We start from the raw sequence: 14,954 nt of genomic DNA on the forward strand, positions 1-14,954 counted from the left end.
GACAGATGTAGTGGAAATTGTCCCTGTCAAAAATCTATTCTCACAAAAGAAGTGTGCAGCTTTAAAAACGTCTCCTGTTTGTCACCTGCAGTTCTCAGGACTTTGGCTTTTTCGATCTGCAGCTCTGGTCCCCATTTCTCCCCCAGAGTGCCCTCCAGGTTGAGACGCCTGAAGCCCTGGCTCAGCTCGTCCTGCTGCTGCTCCTCTTCTTGTGTACCGTCACTGCATTGGCTGAGCAGGCGGGACGCCAGGGCAATGTTGCCTTTTTTCCGGGCAAATTTGACAGCGGTCAGACAAAGCTCCATTAGGTGGCCATCTATGGATGTAGAGTAACCTGAACAAGAAAAAAGATGGCAAAATCTCAGAGTCTCATGTGGACAAATCCAGGGTCTTTCCATGGGCCCCAGTACACTTTGGCCATCATCCTTATTTTACAGTTTACTTTCAGCCATATCAGAGCTGTGTTAAGATCCTGTTAATGCAGACCCAACATTTCTTGTTGCCGCTGCTCCACATTAAAAGCTCACCATGCTGTACATTTGCCTTGTGCCAGATTGGCTAAATTGCTCGCCTCCTGTGGAAAAACCCTAATACAATATGCGGGTTTGTTAGTCAGTCAGTGTGCATTACATTATATTTTTATATTCTAGCAGGGCGAGCGCGCTGAGCAGTGTTTCCCACAGCTGATCTATAGGTGACTGCCACCGTTGAAAAGTGTAAAAATATTTTCGGTTCATTACGAAACTGTGAAGGATCCATTTGACTATGTTTATGTGGTCAAAATCCTCACTTCAAATGCCAATGGATTTTATAAGTGCCAGATATGTCTATATAGAAAAAAATAAAGAAACTAATAGTCAAATCTGTACTGAACAGCCAAATCCAATTAGAAAAAAATCTAACTCTAGGTCAGGTCAATGTGACATCAACAAATGTCAATGTTACAAACACCGACAGCTGCTGCGCAATCTGCAAACCAGTGAGAGGATGTATTATTTAGGTCCGTCACAACAACATTTAGTTTAAGGGGATAGTTCAGCCAACAATCAGTGCAATTCTTCAATATCTAATAAATATTGACAACGGATCAACAAAAAACACTTGTGTAGCCCATTCGATATGCACCTTTTCTAGTCATTGATAACTACCTTTGAGTTTGTCGAGGAGTTGCCTCTGGAACATGGTGTATCTGAGGGCCTGAAGGAAAGGCTGGACATCCTGTTGCTTACAAGAGCTCAGAGCTTCACTGCACAGAGGAATTATGCAGTCCTGCAAAGAATACAAAACACACCGGGAATTAAACCTCCAGCTTGTTCTCTTTGGTCAGAACAATAGTGAGTGAATACTTTGTTGCTTCTTTTGCATTTCCTTTATAGGTTAACACGGCGTCTGTACAAGCCACACTTAGGAAGCAACGCTCTACATTAATTTGACAGCAGTTCCGTCATTCAACAGACAGTTATGTCGTGTTCAGCAAAGCATGAGGGATCTTTAGTTGTGATCTATTTTCTCTTCATAATTTACATTTTCTGGAATCCAAACACTTTAAGAAAACAAAGAAAGCCATACATGCACAACACTCCGAGTTTGAATGCATTATTTTATATAACATATAGCCAAATGTAAAGTATGGGTGTACATACTTCTTGTCCAGTGAGTGTGTTCTCCAGGGTGGCGGTGCAGTGGAGCTGCAGGGTGGGCAGGGTCGGCAGGGCATCAGACAGAGTGAGAGTGGAGAGGCGAAGAGGACCCAAGCAGATCCGTCCAGTCTGTTTCAGGCAGCGCACCAACGTACTGCAACGTCACATCACATAATTTACTAAGAGACCACAGAACTCTGGCATGTAAATGGAGTTGTACTAAAAGTAAAAGAAAAGAGTGCATTAATATTTACAAAGCAAGTCCAACAATTACAAAAAGCCGTCAATGGGGAATGCTTCTGAACCTTTAACAGAGCACACACCTTAAACCAGAGGGACCACCAGATAACCAGGTGTTATCTTCGGATCAAATTTGACCCATTATCAATGTTTTATATATCAGAAATATGGGTTTCTTTTAACTAAATAACTTGGATGCATGGATGTACGTTGGATGGAAGCCAGACTAGATGCGTCGCAAGTAAAATAATGACTTCAATTGAATTTGGGGTGTTATTAAATTTTATAACATTTGGGAAAAAAAAAAAAAAAAATAAAGAATTAAATGGTTTTAAAACAGTGTCCAGACTAAACTTTGACGTTAACTGTGATTCAATCAACATCCTCTGATGTTAACCATTAGTCAAAAATAATTCATACTTTCTGCTTTTGTCAAACTGAAAAATTGGGTATAAAGTCATATAAATAAAAAATAGTGAGATGTTTAAAAAAAGCGTCAAAAGCACACACAAAAAAGCGACAAAAACGTCGGAAAGAACGCCAAACAAAGTTAATCTTCAATTTTGACCCGGAAGGACAACAGGTTAATGGTCGATGGGAAGTCAACACGAGGTTTAAAGAATGGGACTGTGTGTTTACAACCAAGTGCAACACTATGATTGCCTTCCAGGAGAGACTACATTACGGACAGCTTTTCATTCTGCCATCGAGTGTGACCATTGAGAACAACTATAAAACACAAACCACGGCGGGCTCGGACTGCACGTCATACAAACTGGTTCTGTTCAACCATAGTCTTGCCAGACCTATCTCCTCTACTAGCCCTAACCAGGGTAACATAGATCCCCGAGTCCTTCAGGGCCAGACGCTGGTTTCTGTTTCCACCTCAAGAACAGAATCCATGTGAACACTCACTCTGGATTGGCTGGGGTCCTCTGCTCCTGCGTTTGAGCGGCCTTGGTCATGGCGCTGACAGCGCAGCGAAGCAGCTGTACCTCGATGGCTCTCTGCAGCTCTGTTGGATCTGGACTCATGGAGGGCAGAAGCCTCTTCAGATCTGACAAACACGGACACACCAGACGGTTCTTTGAGGCTAAATGGGAACGTTTTGAATCTTACACCGAGTACGTCAACAGTCAAGTTTGTTTACACATACACAAATTGATTTACAATCCAGCTATTTGAAGCTTTCAACGTATGATACAATATGGTGATTGTGGTATTCCTCCTGTATTCCCTAAGAGGCAGATCTTACACAACGGCTTCACTGATTTTCAGCTACACACGTACATTTTAGGTTATTAATGGGCCCTCTAATAATGGTATTAAAAACTTAGCTGCATTGATTATGGTATTCCTTCTTAGTAGACAAAAGACTGAATTCCCTTCATCACAATGCCATTTCATTGTTTTCTTTATTAAAATTTTTAGGTTTATTTTTTATTTTAATCTTTTTTCAAAAAGATTTTCCAGAGTGTGTCCTTGATGCACTCACCGAGCTTGTCCTTGGTGCTGGAGAGGGAGCTGCAGTCCTCTCCGGGCAGCAGCTCCAGCTGAGCTCCACACTCGGCCAGGTCTCCCTCCTCAAAGCGACTCAGAGCCTGGATGTAGTTGAAATCTGTCCGCAGGTTGATGCTGAGTGGATTGGTGGAGTTCTGTTTGAGGGCATGGACGGTGGCCTGCCACTCCTTAACAGAGGGCCAATCACAGAGGGCTACGTAACACTGAGACGCTTTGTTGGCCAGGAAGTTGATCACCTCAGGAGAGCACTCGCCGGACTTTAGCAGCACCGTCTTCCTGCTGTCACCTTTTCAGGAGGAAAGAACACTTTGAGCAGCAGATAAATGATGCAGGTGTTACACAACTGCTTCACTGCTTTTCAGCTACACACCTATACATTTTAGGTTCAAGTTCAATGTATTCACAAAAGGTAAAAGACAAGTACAATCATAAGACATAATGCAGATAAGTGAAATGGGACACCCTGGTAAGCTATGTAAAGTTTGTTTATAGGGGCCCAGACACAAAAAAGGAAACCTGTATTATAGGACTATAATTTGATTTTCAGCAGCCAGCCTCCCTCTCATCCAGTCACTACTGTATATACACATCCGGCTGGTTTGACTGGTTCTGAACGCTCCGCTGTATAGCGCTGATGGCAATTCCTTTTGCAGAGTCAGACTGTACCGGAGTCTCCAGGTGCTCTGGGGACCGGCGGCGAAGCGAGAAACCGCTGCTGACGGACGCAGAGCTCTCCGTCCGCGGGAGCTCTCCGTCCGCGGGAGCTCCGACTGCTGTCTGTCTGCGCGGCGGGCTACACTGCCGTCTATCAGTATTAAAGTTACATTAAAATTACATCTGATACATTCAAAATGTATCAGAAGGCAGGAAATTAAGTTTTTGATGCTCAAAATTTCCCGGGGGAGGACCCACAGACCCCCGCTTCATATGTGTCCCCCCTAAAGGCCAATTCTGAGCCTGGTATTATGAACACCTCAGAACAATATATCTCCAACATGGATGCATTCAAGTTAAGGTTAACGTATTACGTTCTTAACACGCTTTCAACTATTTAATTAAGAAATTCAAAGAGATTATTAACAATGTAAGACGCCTAACGTTAGCTAGTAAGGACATAACATTAGCACATGTTATCAGCTGCGTTGCCGAGGTTACCATGCTGTAACGTTAACATCACCTGCTAGTCAATATCGACTTATGTGTAAGAGACACACAACAACCCCCACTAGGGTAATTGGGTAAGCTGCAAACATTTTGTTTTCAACTGTGTTCATGTTCAAGTGTTCAACAAGTTCACAACATATACAGTAACATTTCTTCTTCTAACATTTCTTCTTTTTGTCTTGCATGCAGAAGGCCACAAAGAGGTGAACAGCATCTGGCTGTTAAACAGAATAACAACTTGTGGTATCTTTTGTTTTGTCAAAGAGCAAATTTATGTTTTTTTTTTTTCTGGTTGTTGAAAGATTACATTGTGTGCTGTAACTGCCCCTGCACCCTTACAGCCTTGAGGATGGGACTGTGGGCAGATTGTCTACTTAAGCGGTTATACAAAGTTGCCAAAAGTATTTGCAGTACAATTAGTATAAGAATTCTGCACCTCTTTCCGCGTGTGGGGACCCCCCCCCCCCATCCCCAGGTCGGCTACCACCGCAAATAGAATCTAATTCTGCGGGAAACACTTAGCTAAGTGGTCCATATTTAGTCCATCAGTCTAAGCATTGGTTAAATAAAAAACGCAATAAACAAAGCTATTACAAGTTAGAATAACAGTAGAAATAAAAGGATTTCAGAGTCACTTGTGTAGAAGTCCCCAGCCGTTAAGAGTTTCAAGCTTTAACATATTTTAGTAGCAACTGTTGTCTTAAGTCTCTTTTTAATAGCCGACACAGACAAACTTTTTTATAGTGTTATCAACCTCGTTCCAGACCTGTGGCCCTCTGCAGACCACACTGAAGCTTGTGCATTTCCGTTCCCTAAATAAGCTGCTTTTTCCTTGTCTTATATGTATAGTATATGTACAGGGAGAGTAGACTGGAATGAGGTCACAAAGTCGTAAACCGGTAAGCATATTTACAACTTTACACATTATTCCGTTATTAATGGGCCCTCTAACAATAGTAGTAAACTTTGAAGCATGTTGTCTACAAGCTCATATTTGTATTAAATTAAATTCTAGGGTCATTCATTAAAATTTAGACATGACGACTGAAGTGCAAATGCAGAAGAAAGCAAACAGTTGTGTGTTATTATACAGTAGTTGGGCTGCATTCAATTTGTATTGGTTACCGTTGCTGGTGTGTTTGGGGCTGCTCATGTGGCTAGAGAGTTTGAGCAGACAGCATTCAGAGCTTTTGATGCTGCAGTCCATCCCTGTAACTGCAGACAGCTGATCTTGATACTCCAGCGCTGCCTTCTCAAACCTACACACACACACACACACAGTGGATATGGATGATTTCGTTGAGGATCTGGCTGCGGTGCGAGGACGTTTGGTTAAGGCGGGGTTGCTTACCGTCCCTCAGCCTGCAGGGCGACCGACGACAGCCAGCCCAGCCCCCTGCCAGTGGTGGAGAGGCTCCAGGCTGCCAGGCCCTGGATGGCCTCAGGACAACGCAGCTCACACAGAGCCTCCACCAGCAATGTCAGAGGAACCTCCAGCTCTGGACCCTGATGAGCACAACAAAGTAAAGCTGTTCATCTAACCAGCCAATACTGTCAAACAACCACATATTATAAATGCTGACATTTTACACCACCTGAAGTTACACACGGGAGTAACACAGTAAGTCCTATGAGAAGGATTACATTTTTTGGACCTTGGTATAGCTTTAAATAAAGTACAAAGTGTATTTGTACTGACCTGGTTGTTGATGTTTTTAATCTCTGAAAGCAGGTCGAAGCCGTGGCGAATGGTTACTGCTGGTTGGCCAGACAGAAGGCCGACTCTCATCAGTGCCAGACGGATCCTCGTCAGCCAGTCTTGGCATGTCTGACGGTTGGTGTAGAAGAAAGTCCTGATGCCCTGAGACACACGGAAGGACATATTCATCATCATCTTTTTTTTTTTTTTAAACAGGCCAATGACTAAAGGTAAGCCATTCTAAACCCATTTAAATGCCTTGATAGTCAAACTGTGTTCCATGGTCCCAGCGCTCCTTCTGCATAGTCAAATTTCACAACACTCAAATCTATAACCAGCAGTGGATTACGGAGCCTTAGATGACACACCTTTGGCGGGGCAGTGAGAGCATTGGCGCAGCCCTCATAGGCGTTGTACATAAGCTTCTCAAGGTTCTCCACGTACTGAAGCAGCAGAGCGAGGCGGAGCTGATTGGAGTGGTGCCCATCGCCATCCCCTCCAGCACCAGCCCACGCGCCAACATCCTGCTCTGGGTTCAGACTGTGGGCAGCCAGGCTGCGGATCATTCCTGAAACACAGAAGAACAATAATGGAAGGCTGCGGTGCACTGGTGGCCTAGAGGTTAAGGGGTTGTGAACCGCAATGGCCCTGGTTCATTCCCCAACTATCTCTCCTTGTTTCGTTCAAAATAGGAATACGTTTTTTTTTTTTTAAGTGAAAAATAAATATTTCTTAAATTTGATTTAATAAGTAACAATTGCACATTGAGCACAACAATTGTACTCTGAGGTGTCCCCATATAGAAAACAATGGACTAGAAACAAGGCAGCGTTGTAGTACTCGACCGCTATTTGACTCGGTCTTGTCTCGGATCAGACAAAGAGGACTTGGAATTTGATTTCTAGACCAGTCAAGACCACAGCCGCGGGGATATCACCAAAGTGCCTGTGTTTTGTCTGATTTGTGTGTTAACATCATTACTGCGATTGTAAGTAAAACGTCCTGCTTCAAACGCAACAATAACATTTCTAATTTGAAACTTTTGCAACTGTTAACGGATGTCCCCCCCCTTTCTGCACTCCCTTCGCACAAAGAAAGTGAACACGGGAGACAGGAGAAGAAGCTGTGGCTGTCTGGGAGACAGTAGTACCAAATATTCGGTATTCAAATTTGGCTACCTACACGACAAAAGCAGCGCCCAAGAGAAAACACGCGGGGGAATGTTGGTTAATAAACAAAAAAACAAAAAAAAGGGTACTATATTGTATAAGAAAAGACAGATAAAAGTGAAGAATGTTTGATACATTATATTCTTAATTATGGTTTCTAGGGGAAAGCCTGATGCTTGCAAAGAATATTGTATTGACTATTTTTGTATAGACTTGCTTTTATGTGATGTCGTCTTTTTAACCTATCATACACCTTTGTCGTTTTTATTGTCCTTTAAAAAAGGTGTCCCATCTTCTATTTTCACTATAACAATGATTGGTGTGCGTGTATATATATATATATATATATATGTGTATGAGTATTGATTTGAATGTACTTCAATCAAAGCACTAAACTACTGTTTTCAGAGGGTGCTATAAAAATAAAGTCTATGATTATTATTATTGGGTTGATGGTAAAACAAAGATGTTTAGGCTGATTTCAGCTCCAGTCTCTTTACCTTCAATGGTCTGGAAGGTGTCCTGGGCTCGGCCCAGCGGCGTTCGGAGTTTGGACAGTACAGTGAACTGTGCGGCCTCCCACACTGCCCACTGCCACAGCACCGCCTCGGTTTTCAACTGCACCCGTGGCACTACCCCTGGCCGGCTGCATTCCACACCCGCTCGGCCTTCCCGTTTCTCCAGCCGCTGGCAGCTGTAGTACAGACGCTCCAGCCAGGGATCCTTGCTGTGGATCGAGAAATGTAATGTGAAATGTGTGAATAATATTCTGCTGCTATAGTACGTACATACACATCAACCGTGCTCCGTGGAGCAGATCATTTATCTGCAGAGGGACTCGCTGGAATCCATGACCCTGACTGAGGTATTCCGACACAGCCGTTTCTCAGAAGTATAATCAACATTAACGAAACAGAAGTAGAAAATAGCAAAAAGAAATAAGCTGGCATTTACATCCTGTGATAATAAATGTTTTCTTTTGGTTGTAGAGGGAAAAACTATAATGATGTATTTTAAATATCCCCTCCACCTCCAAAATAAAATGTAGAAAGAGGACCAAAAAAAAAATACTGTTTTCTTCTCTTCTAACAATCAAAGTTACACATTAGAAAATGGAAGGACCCCACTATTACTGTTTGCTAGGAAGTTCACCATGAGTTCATTTCAGGACGTTTTGGCAAGCTGTATGCTGCTATATAAAGGCGGTGTGAGCCTTGCTATATCTATCTCTATCCCTGGGACTGGTAAGAGAAAAGGCCTGGTAACAGAGTTTGTCTAAAATCTATGCATTTGATCATCGCTCTGTCACATGTACCCTCCACGGTGCAGGACTCCATACAAGATGAAGCTGATGAGGTCGCTGAAATCCTGGGGGTGGAAGGTGCTGCTTGGTGCTCGGCTCATGTGGTGGCGGATGGCCAGTGAGATCTCCCTCATCTCAGGGTGGCTGTGGTTACTGTGGACAAACAAGATCACACATGCGTGATTAATAAGGCATACACCCAACTTTGTCAACAAATTTGTTAACATCTGTATTGTGTTAAACTATCATCATCATCATAATAATAATCTGAGAGATTAAAAACTACAAATACACTGACTTTCCTCAGAACAGGAGTACTTCCTTAAACGGTAAGTTTTTTTTTCAACCAATAAACTCATAGTTTACCGATTTAAAATATGCTGGCTCTATACACGCTAAAAGTATTGTTTTTTCAAATGGAGTCTGGTGGGTTTAGCGCTAGTGACCTCAGAGCTGTTTCTGGTTAAACAGAAAGGTCTTAAGGTTTTAAAAAGGTCTGTCTCTGTAGGGATCCTTTCCATAATGTTGTCAGATACCTAGAATAATAATCTGAGTCTGTCAGCGGCAAAACGAGCACTTTTAGTGGACCACATTGACGATGCACATTTGCCCCATAGGGTTACATTGCAGCCCGGTCTGTGGCTGCTGGTTACAGCGTTCACGCTTAATACTGGACCAATGTCAAAGATTGTTGTTCCTATCAGTCACTTCCATGCAAACACATTGGAAGGAAAATGGGGTCCAGGTTGAAAAAAAAAAAAAAACTGTAGTTACACTTTATGTTTGAAGTCTGTGTAGGTTCTCAGTATTCCTGTCATGGTATCAAAGGGTTTAAATAAAGGGTAACTGGACTTGGTTAAAAAGGTGCTCTGAAGACTTTTTGTCTCTCATCTGAGATAGGGAGGAAGGGAAACCGTTCAGTCACAACAGTTGTCCTAGATTTAAACCTTTCCATGGTTCCTTCAGCCCAGCACCACTACCCTGATATAGCTTATTGTGCCAACCCCAGCACCACTACCCTGATATACAGTTGTGTTCATAATAATAGCAGTCCAACATCACTAACCTCATAAATCATTTTTTGGTAGGAGTGATATTTCTACATGGCAAATAATTTACTAGTAAGTGTTGTAGAGTCATAGAAACCCAACAGACCCAACAGTCATGACATGCATGCTGCTCATTCTGTGTAATTGAATCTGTAATTGAAAGGGGCATGTTCAAAATAATAGCAGTGTTGTGTTCAATTGGTGAGGTGATTGATTCTGTGAAGAAACGGGTGTCCATTATGGCCCATATTGAAGGAAGGAAGGAAGCAAATGTTGTGCCTGCTGGTTATAGTGCATTTCACACTGAAATACTCAGCAAAATGGGTCGTTCCAGACATTGCTCTGAGGAACAGCGGACTTTGATTAAAAAGTTGATTGGAGAGGAGAAAACATATAAAGAAGTGCAGAAAATTATAGGCTGCTGAGCCAAAATGATTTCAAATGCCTTGAAATGGCATCCAAAGCCTGAACGACGTGGGGAAAAAACGGTCAACTACCATTCGAATGGATCGAAGAATAGCCAAAATGGCAAAGGCTCAACCAATGATCAGCTCCAGGAAAATCAAAGAAGACTTAAAGTTTTTGTGAATTGCATTATATGCTCTGTAGCACTTTGAGATTGCTGAAATGTAAAGTGCAATACAAATAAAATGTATTATTATTATTATTATTATTATTATTATTATTAGTCCTGGGCTGGAATACCTGTTCACAGGTGCCAGAAGTTGGTTGACTCCATGCAACACAGATGTGAAGCAGTTCTCAGAAATAATGGTTATGCAACTAAATATTAGTGCAGTGATTCAAAGTAAAGCAAACCCTTGAGACATTTTTCAGTTCATACAGTAAATGTTTGAGTTTGTAAAGAAAAATGCAAATACTGCTATTTTTTTGAACAGCCTAATATTCCTTTTTCTTCACTTTCTGTAAAGGTATAACACAGACTTGATCAGTTTTGGTCATGTTTTGATTTGGAATTGAATGTGCAGTGTTCCCAATGCATTGATATTATGGAATTAAAAGCTGTTCTAAAGATTTTGAGCATTCACTTTTTTTTTTTTTTAAACACACTGCTATTATTCTGAACACAACTGTAGCTTATTGTGCTAACCTCAGCACCACTACCCTGATATAGCTTATTGTGCTAACCTCAGCACCCCTACCCTGATATATACAAGATGCCAAACAGATTTGGTATGCAGGGAACAGATCAATTTTTACTGTAGATGGCCTCCAGCAGTACAGCAGTCTTACCTCAAAGCCACATCGAGGGGGATTGTCCTGAGCAGCTTGCCATAGGCCTGCCTCACCCGCACTGCTGAGTGGACCAACTGGACTCTGGACACATCCGCACACCTGATGAAAAGTACAGAGCAGTAAGAAAACATGCCTACTTTAAAGATCCCATTTTAAACACTGCCCAAAAAGCAGTTTAAGCTTTTGTGTGTGGGCAACTATGATGTTCACCTCTGCAGCAGCTCAGTTGACAGAGATGAAGAGAGGGCCTGTAAACTGTGGCAGGTCTGAAGACAGATATTCTGATCTTCATTAAGACCTATCCAGAGAAAACGAGGAGGAAAAACATTGAGCAACAACAAATGACACATATCACAGCCTGTCAGCATGTGGATAACCCAAGTTGAAGAATTCTTTGTTGGAAATGCTGGACATATGGGTCTCACCGTTAGCCAGCAGACCCCTGCAGAACTTGTTGAAGGAGGGCAGGGAGAAGAGAGGGCTGTAGGTGTCCGACTTCTTCATCAGCACAGAGATTTCTTGAGCCCAGGTCAGCAGCAGCCTCCTGACAAACCAACACAAAGGTATCAGCAATTGTATCCAGTAATGTTTGGGTCTTGCTGAAATGTAGTTTTTACTTTTGCCAATTTTGCAGAGCTACTAGTCACACAAACATTTGCTTCTGGTGAGTTTGTTGGCTGGCTGGCTGGCTTGGTGTCTTGGCTCAGATGAATAAATCTAAAACCGTGCTGGTGCTAAAGACATTTTGTCATACATTCCCATCATTCTTTCACTCCACTGATGGATAAAAATCAACTGAAAAAAAAGCATCTGAAGGTCAATGATTCTGCCATATTTGCTTTGAAGAGTTGCATATTAAGAATGAGAGCTCATAATCTGCCCCTGCTGCAGCACGCACAAATACACTTCAAGGCTCACAGACTCTTCCTGTATCTACCACTTCGCTAACACTCAACCAATCAAATGAGCCACAAAGCTATCTGTGAGGTGAGGCTGAAGCGCCGCGAGAGTGGCCAATCTTTGGTCGTGGTTACGTCGGAGGCAGACAGAAGCCAAGCCTGTAGCTTTTCCAACGTGCACCAAGCGCCTATGTTACTGTCAAGGTGTGCTAGCTCTAATGTTAAGAGACTTTACTATACGTAGAATTAATATAGCTATACTAAACTCATACAGTAAGTTTGTGAAGGACAACCTCAGTAACATAAATAGCCTAGGCTACGCTCTATGTTGTTACGTTAACAAAGTGAGATTGAGGCAGAGTTGGCAGCAAAACTTCACGTCACCAACTTTTTAGCAAACATATTACTCTGGCTGGGTATGCTAACTGCATAATAACATTTATATAGCGCCTTTCACAAAACCCAAGGACAGTGGAGAAGCTGACTGTACATACAACACACAGTCCAAGACAGGACACAGAAGAATACCAACTGGGGAAACAGAGCTAAGGGAGGTTGTAGGCTGTGGTGAACAGGTGGTGTTTGAGCGTGTATGTTGATGTGTGTTGCCCTTAACGTAGGCTGTAAAAAGACAATATCGGATGGCTTATTGTGTAGTCAATGAATGAACAATATGCTACAAAAGTAGCATACATGTACGCATTTGCAGATCCCATTTATTACTCCATCTTTGGTGCAACTTATTTAAATTTCTCCTAACTTGATAATGTTATAATGAGTACGATAAGACATTGTCTTAACTCTACTGCTGTGTCTCAAGCAGTTGTGGGAGGCTACTTCCATCACGTCCCATCTGATTGGTTTGTTGGGCACGGAACTTTTTTGGACCCCATTTCCTCCAACTCCCATGAATCATTTGTACTACTGCAGGTCGATAGGGATGAAGATTAATAGATAGGTATAGCAATGTATTTTTATGTGGCTGCGTGTTGTCGACCGTGTTGGTATTTTAATAAATGGTGTTTAATACAAGTCCATATGCTTACTTGGTTTCTTTGTAGGACACTTTTACAGACAACAAATAGTAAAATAATAAACACTTGCCATGAGAATCATGATCTCAATTCTTACAAAATAAGTCATGATTCTCATTTTATCAAGGATCGTGCAGCCCTACCATGTGCGCTTGCGCCGACAGCTGATGTAACTGGTTATCAGTGAGGTTATTGTTGGAAAGCCCAGCGCGGCTCCTAGTGTACCAAGACCAAAGTGGCACATTCAGAGTGCCCGTTACCTCACTGTCACCCCCGAGGAGCGGATAGCGTGGACAAATAAGGGGACAGCGTGCCACGTGGACCATTACGTTGATGCGCATTGATAGAACTGTGTCAACTACGGAGTGGTCATTTAACTGTTAAATACATGTTCTGTTGTGTAAATTGTGTGCATGATGAAGAACCTGGCCTCGGGGTAGAGGTGCTCCTTCGCCAGCAGACCTCCCAGAAGACTTAGCAGCGTGCTGAAATGTTTCTTTGTTGCCGTGGTCACGGTGCTGATGACCGCGCCATCGAACAGGGAGGGGGACGACGACAGGCTGGATGAGATGAAGTGATCGTGTCTGGACAATCAAAGAGAAGAGACACAGGGCCAGTTGTAACAGTTACTCAGTGCATTGACTTTGAATGTGACAATAAAACCTGACATGTCATATAGAACAAAGCATCTGGTCTCTTGAGAACTTCTTTAGGGAATACATATAAAAATGGACATATTTTGGAAGCCACCACAATAGCCTCACTACCCTCAAACAAGATAGACAACATTTTACAGATTACACAGCTCCTCATCAATGAAGTCGTTATGGTAAAGAGTCTGGACGGATGCCAGCCCTGACTCACTGACATTCTACACGGAATTCACCAAACAGCATCCAATCGATTCATTTAAACGCTGCACTGATTTCACACACAAAGTTCAGTTTAGTCGTCATTCGTTAGTATACATTAGTCTGAATAAGCATCCTGGACACTTGTACATAAAAGACACAATGGCAATCTTAGAAGGTCAGCACTGTAACAGTTTCATTACTCTTTCAATATGGCAGATGTTGAGACAGTACATTTGTTACAGCAGTACAAGACGTCTCGCTCTCTCTCTCTCAAATAGCAATGTCCCTGCAGAAATATTTCACCTGTGTGCTCCCATGCGGTGCAGGTTCTGTACTTTAGCAGGCACGTAGTACTCGTAATCGCACCTGCCGTGTTCGCAGTTAGTTGTTTTTCCTGTTCACTCTGTATTTAAACTTGAAAAATCCAAGGTGCTTCCATATTGTAAAAAAAATGAAAGACATGTCTGTGAAGACGGACAGCTAAATATATATTAAAGAGCCCATATTATGCTAAATTTTCAGGTTCATAATTGTATTTTAAGGTTGTACCAGAATAGGTTTACATGGTTTAATTTTCAAAAAACACCATATTTTTGTTGTACTGCACAGCTCTCTCTCACTGCTGCAGATCCTCTTTTCACCTGGTCTCTGTTTTAGCTACAGAGTGAGCCCTCTTTTCTTCTTCTGTACTATCTTTGATTGCACTCGCACATGCTCAGTAGCTCAGATGTAGATCATGTCAGCTAGCTAGCTCCATAGACAGTAAAAGAAAGGCTGTTTCTCCACCTTCGGTCAGTTACAAGGCAGGATTAGCTGGGAGACTTCTAAATGAGGGCGCACATGTAAGTAGTTCTTTTGTAGATTATGGTGAACTTGTGTGTGTCGTAGCAGTGCTTTGCTATTGAGAACGAGGTAGCATGCTAGCGTTAGCATTAGCGTTAGTTAACGCTACGAGCTAACGGTTGTGGTTAGCCAGCTTGTTTCGGCTTGTGACGTCACAAGCCGTGCCGATTTTGAACAGCTCACCCGAAGACTGAAGGCAGGACACATTCAGAAACCGTATCTCACTCAAAACAGCATGGATGGATTTTTTTCAAAGTTTGTATGCGTGTGGAAGCACCAGAG

At 42.4% G+C, this 14,954-nt stretch overlaps 1 protein-coding gene across 1 annotated transcript in view; it reads right to left on the reverse strand.

Annotated features, from left to right (window-relative positions):
• smg1 (SMG1 nonsense mediated mRNA decay associated PI3K related kinase) overlaps positions 1-14,954 on the reverse strand; it is a 61,005-nt gene that overhangs the window by 30,196 nt on the left and 15,855 nt on the right. Inside the window, 15 exon segments of the mRNA XM_078269826.1 lie at positions 86-334; positions 1,149-1,269; positions 1,644-1,794; positions 2,796-2,937; positions 3,376-3,687; positions 5,691-5,824; positions 5,917-6,071; positions 6,265-6,426; positions 6,633-6,832; positions 7,934-8,160; positions 8,749-8,889; positions 11,040-11,141; positions 11,253-11,340; positions 11,468-11,586; positions 13,401-13,559. Of these exon segments, the coding sequence (XP_078125952.1) occupies positions 86-334; positions 1,149-1,269; positions 1,644-1,794; positions 2,796-2,937; positions 3,376-3,687; positions 5,691-5,824; positions 5,917-6,071; positions 6,265-6,426; positions 6,633-6,832; positions 7,934-8,160; positions 8,749-8,889; positions 11,040-11,141; positions 11,253-11,340; positions 11,468-11,586; positions 13,401-13,559 (2,462 nt within the window).

The sequence above is a fragment of the Sander vitreus genome, chromosome 15 (assembly GCF_031162955.1).
Source record: "Sander vitreus isolate 19-12246 chromosome 15, sanVit1, whole genome shotgun sequence".
Classification (NCBI taxonomy): Eukaryota; Metazoa; Chordata; class Actinopteri; order Perciformes; family Percidae; genus Sander; species Sander vitreus.